Raw genomic sequence first — 15,000 nt, 5'->3', positions numbered from 1 at the left:
CATTTTTATTCACTATGTTCCAATATTCAATGCCAAAACCACAATTAAATCGCTGCCACTGCCCCTTTCTCCAAGGATTTATTAAGTTGAGAGAGCAGTCTGGAAACCAAGCAACTTTACTTTATTTATTCTTACTTGGAACGGGACAGCGCATAATAATGCACAACACATACATAGTGTAGTGCAGGCGTCTTCAACTTTTTCAGGCCAAGGACCCCTTAGTTGAGCGAGAGATGAAGCAGGGATCCCCACAACCTGTTCATAGATTCCATATAGTTTCATTGTTTGACAGCACAATCGTCAGTGTATTTTGGATTCATGTCAATTTGTGTTTTCAGATATTTAACCACTTGAACCGTCAATACTTAATAAACTTGACCTTTCACTCTATACTTTGTCTGCTCTTTTCCCCCTCTACACCAAACCTCTTTGCCAAAAATAGCCGATCTACAAACTCACAAATCCTCGCGTTGCGAGGCGTTGTGAGCTTGTAGATCTGCTATTTTTGGCTAAAGTTCTCAGAATATGGACACTAGGGTTCAAGTGGTTAAATAAAAAAAGGAGAAAAAAACATTCTATCACTCAAAGATTTGGAGGACCCCCTGTAGTAACTCTTAGGACCCCCTAGGGGTCCCGGACCACCCATGGTGTAGTGTAAATAGACCTGAGAGAGAGAGAGATATTATTCTCCCATGGGGAAAATCAGTTGCCCAGAGGGAGCACAGCAGTTAAGGTTACATAGTTACAGGTAAGAGTATGAAAAAGAAAGAAAGTACTGCAAAAAACAAGGCAAAACTACGGAAAAATAAGCATCAACAATGCAGAGCGACGGTAAACGAAGGTCAAAAACAAATAAAGTGTCCATTACAGTCAGTGCCTCATACGTGTCTAACTGTTACCTCGTCACGAAACAATAATACTTACAGTGCAGTGCCAATCAAAAAATAAAGATAAATAAATCCATTGGTCAGTGCAAAAAGTGTGAAAAGCAAGGTTTTCCCAGCATCACGTCAGGCTAAAGTTTGAAAAAAAAAAAAGTTTGAAAAAAAAAAAACTAAATAAAAAACTAAGCTATGATGACTAAAAATATATTGACCATTTTGTCAACGAATACAAAACTAGACTAAAATGTTAGCGAGGGACTCCTGGCGAAGAGATCGACTAGAACTAAAAGACAAGTCGTTTTATGTTTCGTTGCAGATTGGCTATTTTCAGCATGCAGCCGAACGTGTAAAATCATCAAGACATTTACATATTTACATATTACATATTTACACATTTACATTACATATTAAAAATACATTTTTGTCGACAAAATCAAAATGTGACTAAAACTAAATCAAAATGTGCTGTCAAAACCAACAATGCTCCTGGGGTGCCAATGAGTGAGCTAATGGTTACATCCCTTCCCTCAATCTGCATAAATGGTCACATCCATCACATCAGCAGACCAAGGGCTATGAGCTGTCCATGGTTGTACAATGGTACAAACTTCAGCACCACGGCCAGTGCATCACCCTGAATACAATACAGCTACATCACTGTTTCATATCAATTTTTCCCAAGAGATTTAAAACCAGTAAAGTCACAACCTTTCGTCGATTAAAAACTATTCCCATATTTTTCAAAAGTCTTTCATAGATCAAAATCAAATAGTTCCCATGAATTAATGTAAAAAAAAAAAGTTTAAGAAGTAGTGAAAATAGCAGATCCACAAGCTCACAACGCGGCAATAAGCGACACATTGTGAGCTTGTAGATCTGCTGTTTTCAATAGTTTGGGTCCCGGGCAAACGTCTAAGTTCTCTTTTGGGTCTTGTGCTAAAAGGTTAGGGAACCACAGCATTAACATTAGAATGGGTTCGGCTCTGTTTTCCTTTTGGCCAGCACATAAAAGGAGAAAAAACAGCAATGAAACAAGCACAGAACACAAAAGGCATGCAGGCAGTGACATGAATAGAGAAGACAAGAAAAAGCCCACCCCATTATCCCAGAACCAACAATAGTATGGGGGGAACGCATGTGTAAAGCTATGAGTTCTTCATTGTGCATACACTGTAAAGTTGTTCATATTATACCTTAAATATTGAATTTTGCACAATGTTTCAGTTAGCCACCATACTGTATATCGTCGTTGTCGGGTGGAAACCTTGTGTCCAAATACCGTTCGTTTTGAATTTTTCATTTTAAAAATGATTTAGACTAGTGAAAACAGCCGATCTACAAGCACACAACGCCTCGCGGCGCGAGGCGTTGTGTGCTTATAGATCGGCTGTTTTCACTACTTTTGTGCGAGACTTTTGTGCCTTGTGTGATGAAGCAAGGCTTCATCACAAAAACATGCACTTTTGAAACTTGGAGAAACTTGGTTTCTGCCCGACAGTGACGATAATACAAAAAGGGAAATGATTGGCCCCAAACAAACCTTGCATCGGTTGGCAGTTACATTGGAAAACCAGAGCGCCTCTCAGTTCAGTTATAAACAAAGCTCTCGTCAAGCTCCCGCCACCAGACTTTGGCTGCTGCGGGTCGAACCATTTAGAAAGAGGTCGAAAGAGTGAAAGCCCGGTAATGCTATCTGAAGTCAGGCAGAGAGAGAGACCGCCGTCAGCTTCAGCTCGCGGTAATGAGGAGGGTTCGAGACGAGGACATTTCCCATGCCACGCAGCACTTGAATTTGTATGCATTTTTTATACACTCACATTTTTGTTGAATGTTGTGGAGCGCACATTGTGCTTATGTGGTCCTGCACTTTGAAGCCGAGCTTTTAACGTTCCGTTGTACCTCAGTACGATGACAATGCATTTGGATTCTGGTTCACTTAAAGGACGACTTCAGATTGTTCCTTGTCAGATTGTATCATGTTATCCGGTGTGTCATGATGTGCGCGATCTTGAATAGTTTTCATGAATTCAAACCCTACTCCAATGATTTTTTTATTGCAAATATTATATGTCTCATGGACATACAAAAGTAAGCATGGCCTATTTTATGGCCAAGGAGTCATTTTTACTGATGGTTGGAATGGATTCAGCAGCCCCAAAATACCCTATATTACACACCTCATACGCTCATATTGACAATATTTTAATTGTTCCCCCTTTAATCCCAGGCCCTCGGGATACCCCCAACTTTGATTGGCTCCCACAAAGTTTCCAGAGGGAGTTGTGATTGAGAAAGTTCAGAGGTGATAGTAGACACCTTTATGAACACATTTTGTGAAGGAAGATATTGTAAATGATTTAGTTCCCAGATTGGTCCAGCATGAGGCTAACTTTCCCTTACTGCTCTGTATTACACTTTTACTGTCTTATCCTTGGATATATCTGGATAAAAAGGCTCCGGGGCTAAACTGTCGACTCATTTGAAAACTAATTTGAGAGATTGACTGACTATATATTTTCAGCATGTGACGGGATGGGCTTTTTTTTTGCCAATTATTTTCAGTGACTGATTCTAGATGGTAGAGATGATAATGCCTGAGTCTATACTGCCATGGAATAATTATGAAAGAAATGACAGAAAATCATAGAGTGCATCAATAACTTGGCTGCCTGAGTGGGCAGCTTCATGTGTTCATCAAATTTTAGTTGTGGCTCTCAGCATATTACTAAGAACTTGAAATTATTGACTGCCTCTGCTGACTGACTGCCTCAAGTTCCGTTCCATACAGTATCTTGATTTCACGATGATTACATTCCTGCTCGTGTGACCTGAAGTGTCTGCTCAGCGTGATTAACACTGGCCCGAGTTTCCAGAGTTTTTCCACAATGTCCAGGTCTGAGTTTCCCCGAGTTAAGATTTGATTAAAAACAATCCAAAATCGGATCACCGATCCGCAGGGCCTAAGTGCCCCAAAGACGGTGCTTCGGGTTTTGGACCGGAAGCGGAACCGCATCAGTATTTTTTGGTCGGAACAACCCATTTCTCTGTGACCACTTCCTGCTCCGTTAACTTCCTTTGTGCAACACTGCTCCTAATCTGAGTTCCCAGAAGTTCCTTTTTTTTCCGCCACTAAGGCAGTGATGTTACTAGGTTTTCAATGTAATGGGTCCCGGTACCCACAGGTGGTCATTCAAATGGGTCCCAGAAAAGTTTTATGAGTCCTCAATACAATGTTTTCGAGCGCTGTGAGCTTGTAGATCGGCTATTTTCAAAATGTTTGCCTATTTCTTATATTTATTTTACAATTTGGCTAATGTTTGAACTTAGAACTAGGATTTCTAAATACACTAGGCTACAGACACCCATTTAATTATATTTATATCACTGGGACCCCAATTTATATTAAATGTTAAAATACTAGAGTACAAATGGAACAGGTCCATTTGGTTCCATTTGTTCACTGAGTTACAGACCCATAAAGTTCTATTTGGTTCCTAACTATCATTTATCTGGGGACCCCCTGGAACTCCCTCAAGGACCCAGGACCCCACTTTGAGAACCACTAGTGAAAATAGTTTTTAGCTGTTCCAGGTTTAACTGATAATAAATCTTTACAGTGTTTATCTTATACAATACATTAAAAAACGAATTAAACTATCTAAACTAATAATAGCAACTTAAGTAGAAGAAGTAAATTATTTTAACTCATCTGCTGCCATTTAACAAAACCTTCGTACTCTCATAGGCCAAACTGTATCCATGGACTTCCATGTAATTCATAGTGCACGGATCATGCACACCCATGCCTAGATAATGCACCACGTGTGTCCACATTGCTCACAGCTTTCAAACAAAAAAATCCGAATGGAAATCCGTTCAGGCATTCATGAGATAGCAGCCATTATGTTTTCCTAAAATGTAAACAAAGATGGCTGCCATGTTTGAAAGATGGGGTTGCTATGGGGGTTAAACATGCAATTTCGCGATCGCTATCATGCCTACTAAATGTTTTGGGGTCAAAAAAAACATTTTGAAAAACATTTTTTTTCAAAAATTCTCGGGTTCCTCGGGCGTGGCAGGGTGGTACATCGCGAAATTCTCGGGTTCCTCGGGTTTGGCAGCATATGAGTTAACATGGACTCCAATGGAGGCGCATCCCCGGGACCCCAGGACCATGACATGAATGAGTCCCTGGGCGACTTGAATGAGTTTTTGATGCGGGATGCGCACATAATGACCTCACTGCGGGGCGAGAAGAACTTCTGTGAAGAAACCATTATATCTCTGGGCCGGAGCACAGAATCTGAGTATGGGTATCTGGAAGCAAAGATGCCGTCCGAGGTTACCCATATCTAATTAAAAAGAAATCACAGTGGCAACGCTTCTGCAGCCCACATATCGAGGTGAATCCTCCAAGACTACACTGCTCCTAGCTCAGCAATGCTAGCATGGATTAAGATGGGATCTTTTGTAATCACAAGCGGACCACAGAATGTTTGTGGGCGTTTTGTCTCATTCTTGATACATATCCAGGCTGTAAAAACCTCTGATCTCAAGCAGATCCTGCTTTACTGACATTGCAATAGCAATTTTGTCCGACCTCTTCTGAAAGGCTTCAGAAATACAAGTGAACTCGAGGTCAGACAGTTGTATATTCCTCCCTGTCCAAAACACTTTTTGTTTTGGTGCAGCTTGAGACTCGTACACTCTAAAACACTGGACCTCAAACTTTTTCACGTGAAGGACCACCAAATTGACACTTATTAGCCCACCGTTAGTGTCCATTTGGTTCCATTTGTACACTCTCTGAGTTACATAACAAGGGTCCATTTGGTTCCCAACTGTCATTTAGCTGGGGACCCCCTGGAACTCCCTCCAGACCTAGCCTCGCGTAGCCAGGCTTACACATCTGCGTTACGACCATAGGCTGATACGGCATAGAACGGTGCTACTTCCGCAGGGAGAATTTCACCGGAAGTTCACCCGATTGACGGGCAGCCCGGCCAATGAGCGCAGACTGCAACGCATGACATAACTTCCATTAAACACAGCACTTCCGCCACTTCCGGTGTCGCATATTGTGGCCGGGGTGCTTCGGACCCCACTTTGAGAACCAATGCTCTAAAAGGCACTATCAGAGCAGAAAACAAATAAGTGACGTTGCGTTCTCACTTTTTGATCTGCGTTCGCACAGAGACGCAGCAGTGATTGATACCGCTGTATGTGTGTGTGTTGCAGCTGTTACAGGAGGACCTGGAGTTGGAGCAGGTGAGGGTGAACTCTCTGACTCACATGGTGGTGGTCGTGGACGAGACCAGCGGGGACAGCGCCACCGCTGCCCTGGAGGGCAAACTGCAGGTACGCGAGTGCGAGTGCACGCGCGCGCACGCACACACACACACACACACACACACACACACACACACACACACACACACACACACACACACACACACACACACACACACACACACACACACACACACACACACACACACACACACACCCATTTGCCAAACAGCCTGTGTTGTTAGTTTTTGTTTGCAAAGACAAATGACTCATTACCACACAAATTACTATTGACTTTGAGACACATTCACTCGCTCTCTCCCTCTCCCTTTCTCTCCCTCTCTCTCTCTCTCTCTCTCTCTCTCTCTCTCTCTCTCTCTCTCTGTCAGTCGGAAAACAGATTGAATGGGAACTCGTTTTCTCTTTGCTGTTTTTCTGTAATTAGGTTTTTGCACTACACAAATGTATTGTGTGCATTCTGTGTGTGTGTGTGTGTGCGTGCGTGCGTGCGCGCGCGTGTGTGTGTTTGTGTGTGTGTGTGTGTGCGCGTGTGCGTGCGTGTGTGTGTGCACGCGCTTGATTGAGTGAGAGCAAGAGCAAGAGAGAGGGGCGGGGGAGTGGGTAGGCTTATTTGTGTGCATGTAAAAACGGATTCCAGTGTGCAATTACTGTAAGTGTGTTCAATTGTGTGTGTTCAAGTGTGTGTGTGTGTGTGTGTGGGTGTGTGTGTGTGTGTGTGTGTGTGTGTGTGTGTGTGTGTGTGTGTTGGCCCAAATCGTCTCTGTCGGGCTCACGGGGGGAAGTAAGACGCCCTAAGGGCAAGAAGCGACCATGCCCTGAGAGAGGGCGAGATCATTTAGCGACCTACAACCGGGTCGCGACGTGGTCGGTAGTTTTCAGCGACCGGGTCGCAAAATCGAGCGACCGGGTCGCTAAATCGAGCGACCGGGTCGCTAAATCACCGGCCGCGGCGCTAAAGCGAGCGACCGGGTCGCTAAATCGACCGACTGGGGTGCAAAATCTTCCGACCGGGTCGCTAATTCCTCCGACCGGGACGCTAATTCCATCGACCGGGTCGCTAATTCCTCCGACCGGGACGCTAATTCCATCGACCGGGACGCTAATTCCACCGACTGGGACGCTAATCCAGCGACCGGGTAGGTAAATCCACCGACCGGTGGTCGCTTCCACCGACCACCGGGCTACTAACCCTAACCCTAACCCTAACCCTAAACCTAACCTCAGTAACCTTACCTCAGTTAGGCTAACCTGCCACGCAACCTCCCGACCGGGTCGCTAAATCACCGACCGCGTCGTTAAATCACCGACCGCGCCGCTAAAGCGAGCGACCGGGTCGCTAAATCGACCGACTGGGGCGCAAAATCTTCCGACCGGGTCACTAGATGTACCAACCGGGTCGCTAAATCTACCGACCTAAAACTGCAGGCAGGTCGGTAGATTTAGCGACCGGGTCGGTCGATTTAGCGGCGCGGTCGGTGATTTAGCGACCCGGTCGCTCGATTTAGCGACCCGGTCGCTGAAAACTACCAACCACGTCGCGACCCGGTTGTAGGTCGCTAAATGATCTCGCTCCTACTGCATGCCCTAAAGACAGCAAGTTTGAACAGCGCATATCCTATCCTCTCATATCCTCTCATATCCTCTCATAGTTTCCCATCTCTGTAGTAAGAATGCGTTGGCTATCCTGTGACACTGAGACACTGGCTCGCAGCCAAGTACCAGTAAGACGCCCTAAAGGCGAGAAGCGACCAATGAGAGGCTCTCTCTCTGCCTCGTGTGCGGGGTTGATTTTGACAGCCAATTTTGATTTAGTTTCAGTCATAGTCTTTTGAGTAACATTGCACTTAGTCTTAGTATTTGTCATCCTGAATGTTTTAGACTTAGTCTGGTTTTATATCCTAAGGTTGACCGTTGATTTTGTCGACAAAAAAAAATGTTTTGGCAGGCCTTGTAATGCCTGATTTTTATACTTTAGCATGCTGAAAATAGCGATCCAACCAAGCATAAAATGATTTGTCTTTCAGTTCTACTCTATCTCTTTGCCACTAGTCCCTCCCTGACACCATAGACTCGTTTTTTATTTGTCTACAAAATCGTCAGTATATTTAGTCATAGTTTTAGTCATCATAGTTTAGTTAGTTAGTTACAGTACAACATTATTCATTGTAGTTTTAGTCGACGAAATCAACACGACTTGTGTGTTCTTGGGGGATTGCAGGTACTGAGAGGTCTATGGGACCAGGGGCGTCACAAGGGGGGGAAAGTGGGACTTACTGGGAGTTACTAGGGCCCAAGGTGGAGGGGCCTTAATTATTTAGCTATTGAAAAATTGCAGATATACAAGCTCACAGCGCGGATGGGAAACATAGGTTTTTCAAAAAACCTCTTTACTTGCACAATTTTTCACGATTTTTCAAAAATGCCTATGCACCAGACTCTGCGTCTGCGGTGTGCATGCCTCCGTCCTTGTCCACACTTGGCCTTACTTACTCTGGTGTAAGAATTGGCCTCACAAGTATAGCATTACAAAGGCGTGTGTGTGTGTGTGTGTGTGTGTGTGTGTGTGTGTGTGTGTGTGTGTGTGTGTGTGTGTGTGTGTGTGTGTGTGTGTGTGTGTGTGTGTGTGTGTGTGTGTGTGTGTGTGTGTGTGCGCGTGCGTGCGTGCGTGCGTGCGAGCTTAATTCTCTACACTTGTCATTTTGTGTGATGTACGAGCCTTAGCTCCCCTTGTTAGTTTCCACACACTATGCAGAATAAAGCTGGTGCCCATTAAAAAAGAAAAACCCCAAAAGACGACAGGCATTTACATAGCATTGCTTTCGGGGAGAAACCTCGTATCTCCATATTCTAACCCAGTGGTTTTCAACCTCTTTCATATCACGGTCCATTCGCCTTTTGAGCCACGGACCACCACTTGATGAGATTTGGCCTCTCAGATGCAAAACGTAGAGTGTGTTGTTATGTAAAATGAAACTTACGGGTCAATTTTGTTTCAATTTACAAAATTGACCGGTAAGTTTCATTTTACACTCTGAAGAATTAAAGATCTATAAGCATTTGGTTACCAACTCCTCCATCAATTTAGCTGGGGACCACCTAGAACCTCCTCACTCCTCAAGGACCCCTGGTGGTCCCCGGACCACTGGCCGAGAACAATTGTTCTAACTCGTTGTAAATTAACTCCCTACGCACTGCGTTTCGAGCCTGTAGATCCTTCACTTTTGCTGTCTGTTGAATTTGACAGCAAGTTTTGCGACATATGAGGTTTCCACCTAACAGAGACGATAGCCTTCATGTAAGGGACCGTCCATAAAGTGCAGCATACGGGCCCCTGGCTGGCGCTGAAGAGACAATGCGAGCCCCCAATAAATCTGAATCGCTGCTTTAAAGAGGGTGTTGTAGCTGTGAAAATGACACTGATTTGTGATACAAGCTGCCACAGTAGCTTTAATAGGGATGTTCCGATACACCCATTTTTTGGCTAAATAACAAGGGTTTGGCGGAACCCCTGTAGTAACTCTGAGGACTCCTGGATCCCTTGTTGAAGTCCCCTGGTTTAAGGTATGGAGGATAAGCGGAATATATATATTTGAATACACGTTGGAGCCTGTGTCTTCTTCTTGCATTTAAGGATGGCCATTGAAGTCTGTCATACATTATGCAATGATGCGCGCATGAGAAAAGGACAACCAAGGACAAATCTAGAGTGCCTATTATATGGAGTGTTCAATTGTCAATCGGTATAGTGCAGTGTAACGCCTAATTTATGCTCCGTTGCACAACATTGTTGTGGAACCAAATTTGTACGCATTTGTACACTGTCAAAGTTGCCTAATTCATTGGTTCTCAACCTGTGGGTCCACATTTTTCTGTGGGGTCCCCAGATGATTATCTTAAACGTGCAACGTCGTATTCTCTCTCTCTCGACAGTAAACAAACCAACATAAAGTTTAAGTGTACAGAGGGTATCTGCACATTTCTAAAGTGTCAATTTAAGGACTTTTTAATACCTCTAAAATGACAAATTAAACATTGGCCAAACTGTCAAATTGTGAAAATAGCAGATCTACATGCTCACAACGCCTCCTCGCGTTGCGAGGCGTTGTGAACATGTAGATCTGCTATTTTCACAATAGAACCAACCGCCATTGATAGAACCGTCAGCATGATCTTCCTTTTTGTTCACATGTCCGCTCTTTCTCCGTGACATGATATGATATGATATGATATATTAAGATATATTATTTTATTGTCAGTTCACACTGAAATTTGTCTTGCGACACAGCATGCGACAACATCCATACTATAATTTTAGAGAGAGGTCAGTAGTACTGTCAGTCACAAAATGCATTTCCACCTTTATCTCTTCAGCAACTGATCCCAATTTTCACATGACATTGGCCATTAACATTATACTGACGGTGACCGAGCCCGATTTCCATTTTTTACCAAATTCAAGATATTTATTCGCGTTTCTTCACCACTTCTGTACAGCACAGCCTGTTCAGCTCAGCCTGTTGTCAGGGTTACGGTCCGTTCCTCCAGGCCATGGGATCCCATAGCCCCACACACACCTCTCTCACAGTTAGGAATGTTGCAGTGAAGAGACACACTCTCTCTCTCTCTCTCTCTCTCTCTCTCTCTCTCTCTCTCTCTCTCTGCATGCATGGGTCATGCATGCACCGGGTCATCTTTCAACGGGTATGGAAAAACTATGTGGAGTAAGTGCATACATCCCCATACCTCTATTCACCTAATTTAGCTGTTAAATTATTTGTATCCATCATAAATATACACTCCTCCATGGGCTGCTCCTTACATTATGATGCTCCCACATATTCTCACGCACGCACCAGTTACAGTAACTTTCCCCACAACCCACACATATTTTGGAGCACATATCTTTGAACGGGTAAGGTCTAGTATACAAACAATTGACACAAAGGAACAAAAACAGGATTACATACATAAGGATAATACAGACAAGAGCAATGTCCACTACCTAGCCTACCCCTGGCCAAACTCCTGATTAAGCCTTAAAGTCAACTGATAGACAAAGGACCTTTTTAGTCTGATCTTATTGTATTCTGGAACACCGTATCTCCTTCTTGAAGGCAGCAAACTATATTCTCTATGCAACACATGGCTACTGTTAGAGGTAATATGTCTTGCCAACCTTAGAATGCTGTTATCATACATAGTCGTATATAGCCTCTGAAGTGGTTGTCCAACTATCTTTGAACAAATGTTCGGTTGTTGCAGCAGTTGTGACTTTAGGGCTGGGAGAACACTCATAATAACAGAAGTGAAAAACAAAAGAAGAATCTGTCTACTAGTGCCAAATGATCTTCAACGGCGAAGGAAGCAGATTCTTTGCTTTGTTTTCTTGCACACTGATTCAATCTGATCTTTCCATGACAGAAGATGGCCTATTACTACAATGGTTCTCAACCTGTGGGTCGGGACCTCCAGGGGGGTCCCCAAATAATTTTGGGGGGTCCCCAGATGATTAACTGAATGTGCAACATTCAGTTTATGTGTATTAGTGTATAGAGGTTATCTGCACATTTCTAAATGTCAATTTAAGGACTTTTTAATACCTCTAAAATGACAAATTAAACATTAGCCAAATTGTCAAATATTAGAGGCAGAAATTGTTAAAATAGCCGATCTGCTATTTTCACAATAGAACCGTGTTATACAAAATGTAATGCCTCAACTCTTAGTGCTCGTCAGGGTGGGTGTGGGTGTGTATATCTTGTGTTACAATTGAGGGAGCCTTGTAAAAAATCCTGTTTAACTCTCCCAACGCTTTGAACGTTCACGTTCGCCCGATTTCGCAAGACCTCTCCGCCAATACAGCGCTCGTTCGGTTCGTTCGTCTGATGACTGTAAGCTGATGAGGGGTCGCGCGGCCGTCTACTGTAAACACATTTTCCGCGGTGATGGTGTAAAAAATCCATTATGCGTTAGATCAACGGAGAACAATTCACTTCCTTGTTGATTTCCTCTGGCTGTAAGGCTCTGTGGCCAGTGACTGGTCTTCTTCTTCTTCAACACATAACAGGCAAATTCACATTCATTCTCGCATGACGCCGCCCTCTGCTGCCTGGCAGACCAAAGTGCACTATTGCACAACCCAAAAAAATAAAAATAAATAAATAAATGTCTGTCTGTCTATCTACTATAACGTCGCAAAGGTAAGCCGCTTTTTGATGGCACCAGACCCAATAAATAAATAAATAATCTGGCAGTAGGAGAGTTAATCAATAATAAAGAGATTCATTGCAGAATTCAATTAAACCTACATTTTGTTCAAAAATCATCAGTTCTCAAACTTTAAAATGTCAAGGTCTCCACTTAACTCTGACAGTATACAGATGAAACCAAATGGACCCGTAAGGTCTATTTCTAAAGTTCAATTTAGACCTCCCAAAAGGAACCCAGAGAGTCTAGTTTTTGCCAAGTAACTTGAAAAATAACCATAAAAACCAACACGAAAAAGAATCGTGATGAAATTGTGTATCGTGATACAGCTTGGGAAAATATTGTGATATTGTATTTTATTTCCATATCGCCCACCCCTAATACTACATGATTTTGTCTCTCTGTCTTTCGTTCTCTCCACTCCTCCGATACTCTCTCTACTTCCTCTCTCTACTTCCTCTGCCCTGACCCTCTCTCTTTTTCAATTCCACTCTCTCCGCGCTCTCTGCTCTCTCTCTCTATCTGTCTGTCTGTCTCTCTCCCTCTCTCCGTGTGATAGCAAACGGATGAAAACTTGAAATTATTTAACATAGCCAAAGGCTGACTTCTGCCTCCACGCTTCTGCAACACTACGCGCAGGCCGCCATGGACGCGTTCATGCACGTGCCCACAGTGTGTGTGTGTGTGTGTGTTTGTTTGTGTGTATGCTGATGTGCGTGCGGGCGTGTCTGCCTGCTTACAAGTTTGTGTCCTTGTATGTGTGTGGGCTCGCGCGAATGTATGTGCTCGCTCGCTCACACACACATACACGCACGCACGCACGGACACACACACACACACACACACACACACACACACACACACACACACACACACACACACACACACACACACTGTGGACATAATGTGCGTGAACATAGGTTGAGAATTAGTCGGCTGGTGGTGGGGTCGGGGTGCTGGGTGTCCATCCGTTTCATCGGTGAAGGATTTCACAATGTTATCCTCTTTCTTAAATTATTTGACAATTTGGCCAATGTTTGACCTGTCTATGTAGTATAGTTTGGTCATTACGTCTGATGCAATAATTTTTTATTTTAATTTAAAATGTTAATTTTTCATTTCATTACCTGCTTTTTTCTTAACGTATTAGGTATTAAAACTCCATAACCCATTAAGACCTATTACGCATTATTACTTTAAACATTATTTTATAGTTTAACTATAAAAAAATAGGAGATATACAAGCAGATATATAAGCTGCGAGCTTGTATGTGAAAATGTTTGCAAATATTTGAATATATATATATATTTTTTAAATCAAACATTTTCAACTCAATCCGTCTTTCCCAGGGTCCCTATAGGTCCGTGGTCAAATACACATAAAGAGTTTGAGCACCACTGATATAGAAAAAAAAAAATCCCGAAAACTATTAGGATTTAGGAGACATTTTTAGGTAGAACAACATAATAATGTGGGGACCCCCCCTGGGGACCCCCCCCCCCTGGGGGTCCCGACCCACCGGTTGAGAACCACTGTTCTATTGAAAACTCGGACGACTGGCAGAGAGACATTGGTCAGATCATGAAACTCGCATCTTCTCTCTCTCTCTCTCTATCTCTCTCTCTATCTCTCTCTCTCTCTCTCTCTCTCTCCCCCCCTCCCCTCGTTTGTTATTCGACAATCTTTGTGCGTGCATGTGTGCGTGCGTGCTACTGTACCTGTTTCAAACACTGGTTGCAGTGTTTGGGGCGAAAAACAAATATCCCGTCTGCAACCCTCTAGTGCACATCATGACACGTGCATTGTGTTGTTGACTATGTGTGTGTGTGTGTGTGTGCGCATGTGTGTGTGTGTGCGTGTGTGTGTGTGTGAGTTTGTCTTGCTATACTTATGGGGACTAAATGCATGTTCACACAGTCACCTGCAGGGGACCTCTGACAGTGTGGGGACAAAATAGTAGGTCCCCACAACGGTTAGGGTTAGGTTTAGGGATAGATGTTAGGGTAAGGCCGCAGGACTTGCATAAACATGAATGGAAGTCTATGTAATGTCCCCACAAGTGATGTATATATATATATATATATAGTGTGTGTGTGTGTGTGTGTGTGTGTGTGTGTGTGTGTGTGTGTGTGTGTGTGTGTGTGTGTGTGTGTGTGTGTGTGTGTGTGTGTGTGTGTGTGTGTGTGTGTGTTTGTTTGGTGCCTGGGTACTTGGTGTGTGGGAACATGCAAATACAGTACTGTGAGCAAACAGTATAGTGCGTGCGTGCGTTGTTCTGTATGCTGTAAACAGTAGCTTGGTGTGAGGCGGTGCGTATGTTTGTAATTAGATTAGCTTCCCTCGGCGTGGCTCGCAGCGCACCGTGGTACGACACCACTCACAAACACACCAGTCAGAGACGGTACACTCTCTCTCCACAACAAACAACTCTCGGCCGAGCACTTTATTCCATTTAGACCCGGAACCAGGGGCGTCACAAGGGGTAGGAAAGTGGGACTGAGTTACTGGGGCCCAAGGTAGAGGGGCCCTAATAACTTTATCTATTGAAAAATAGCAGATATACAAGCTCACAGCGCGGCACCGAGTGCCGCGCTGCGA

General features: G+C 43.7%; 1 protein-coding gene across 1 annotated transcript in view; it reads left to right on the top strand.

Annotated features, from left to right (window-relative positions):
- Positions 1-15,000, top strand: part of LOC308280209 (dystrophin-like) — a gene marked incomplete at both ends in the record, with an annotated part of 562,770 nt that overhangs the window by 248,197 nt on the left and 299,573 nt on the right. The window contains 1 exon segment of the mRNA XM_080720472.1: positions 6,123-6,242. Coding sequence (XP_080576598.1) covers positions 6,123-6,242 — 120 coding nt within the window.

Source organism: Nannobrachium achirus (assembly GCF_963921795.1).
Source record: "Nannobrachium achirus genome assembly, chromosome: 24".
Lineage (NCBI taxonomy): Eukaryota > Metazoa > Chordata > Actinopteri > Myctophiformes > Myctophidae > Nannobrachium > Nannobrachium achirus.
This window is presented reverse-complemented; position numbering and strand designations above follow the sequence as displayed.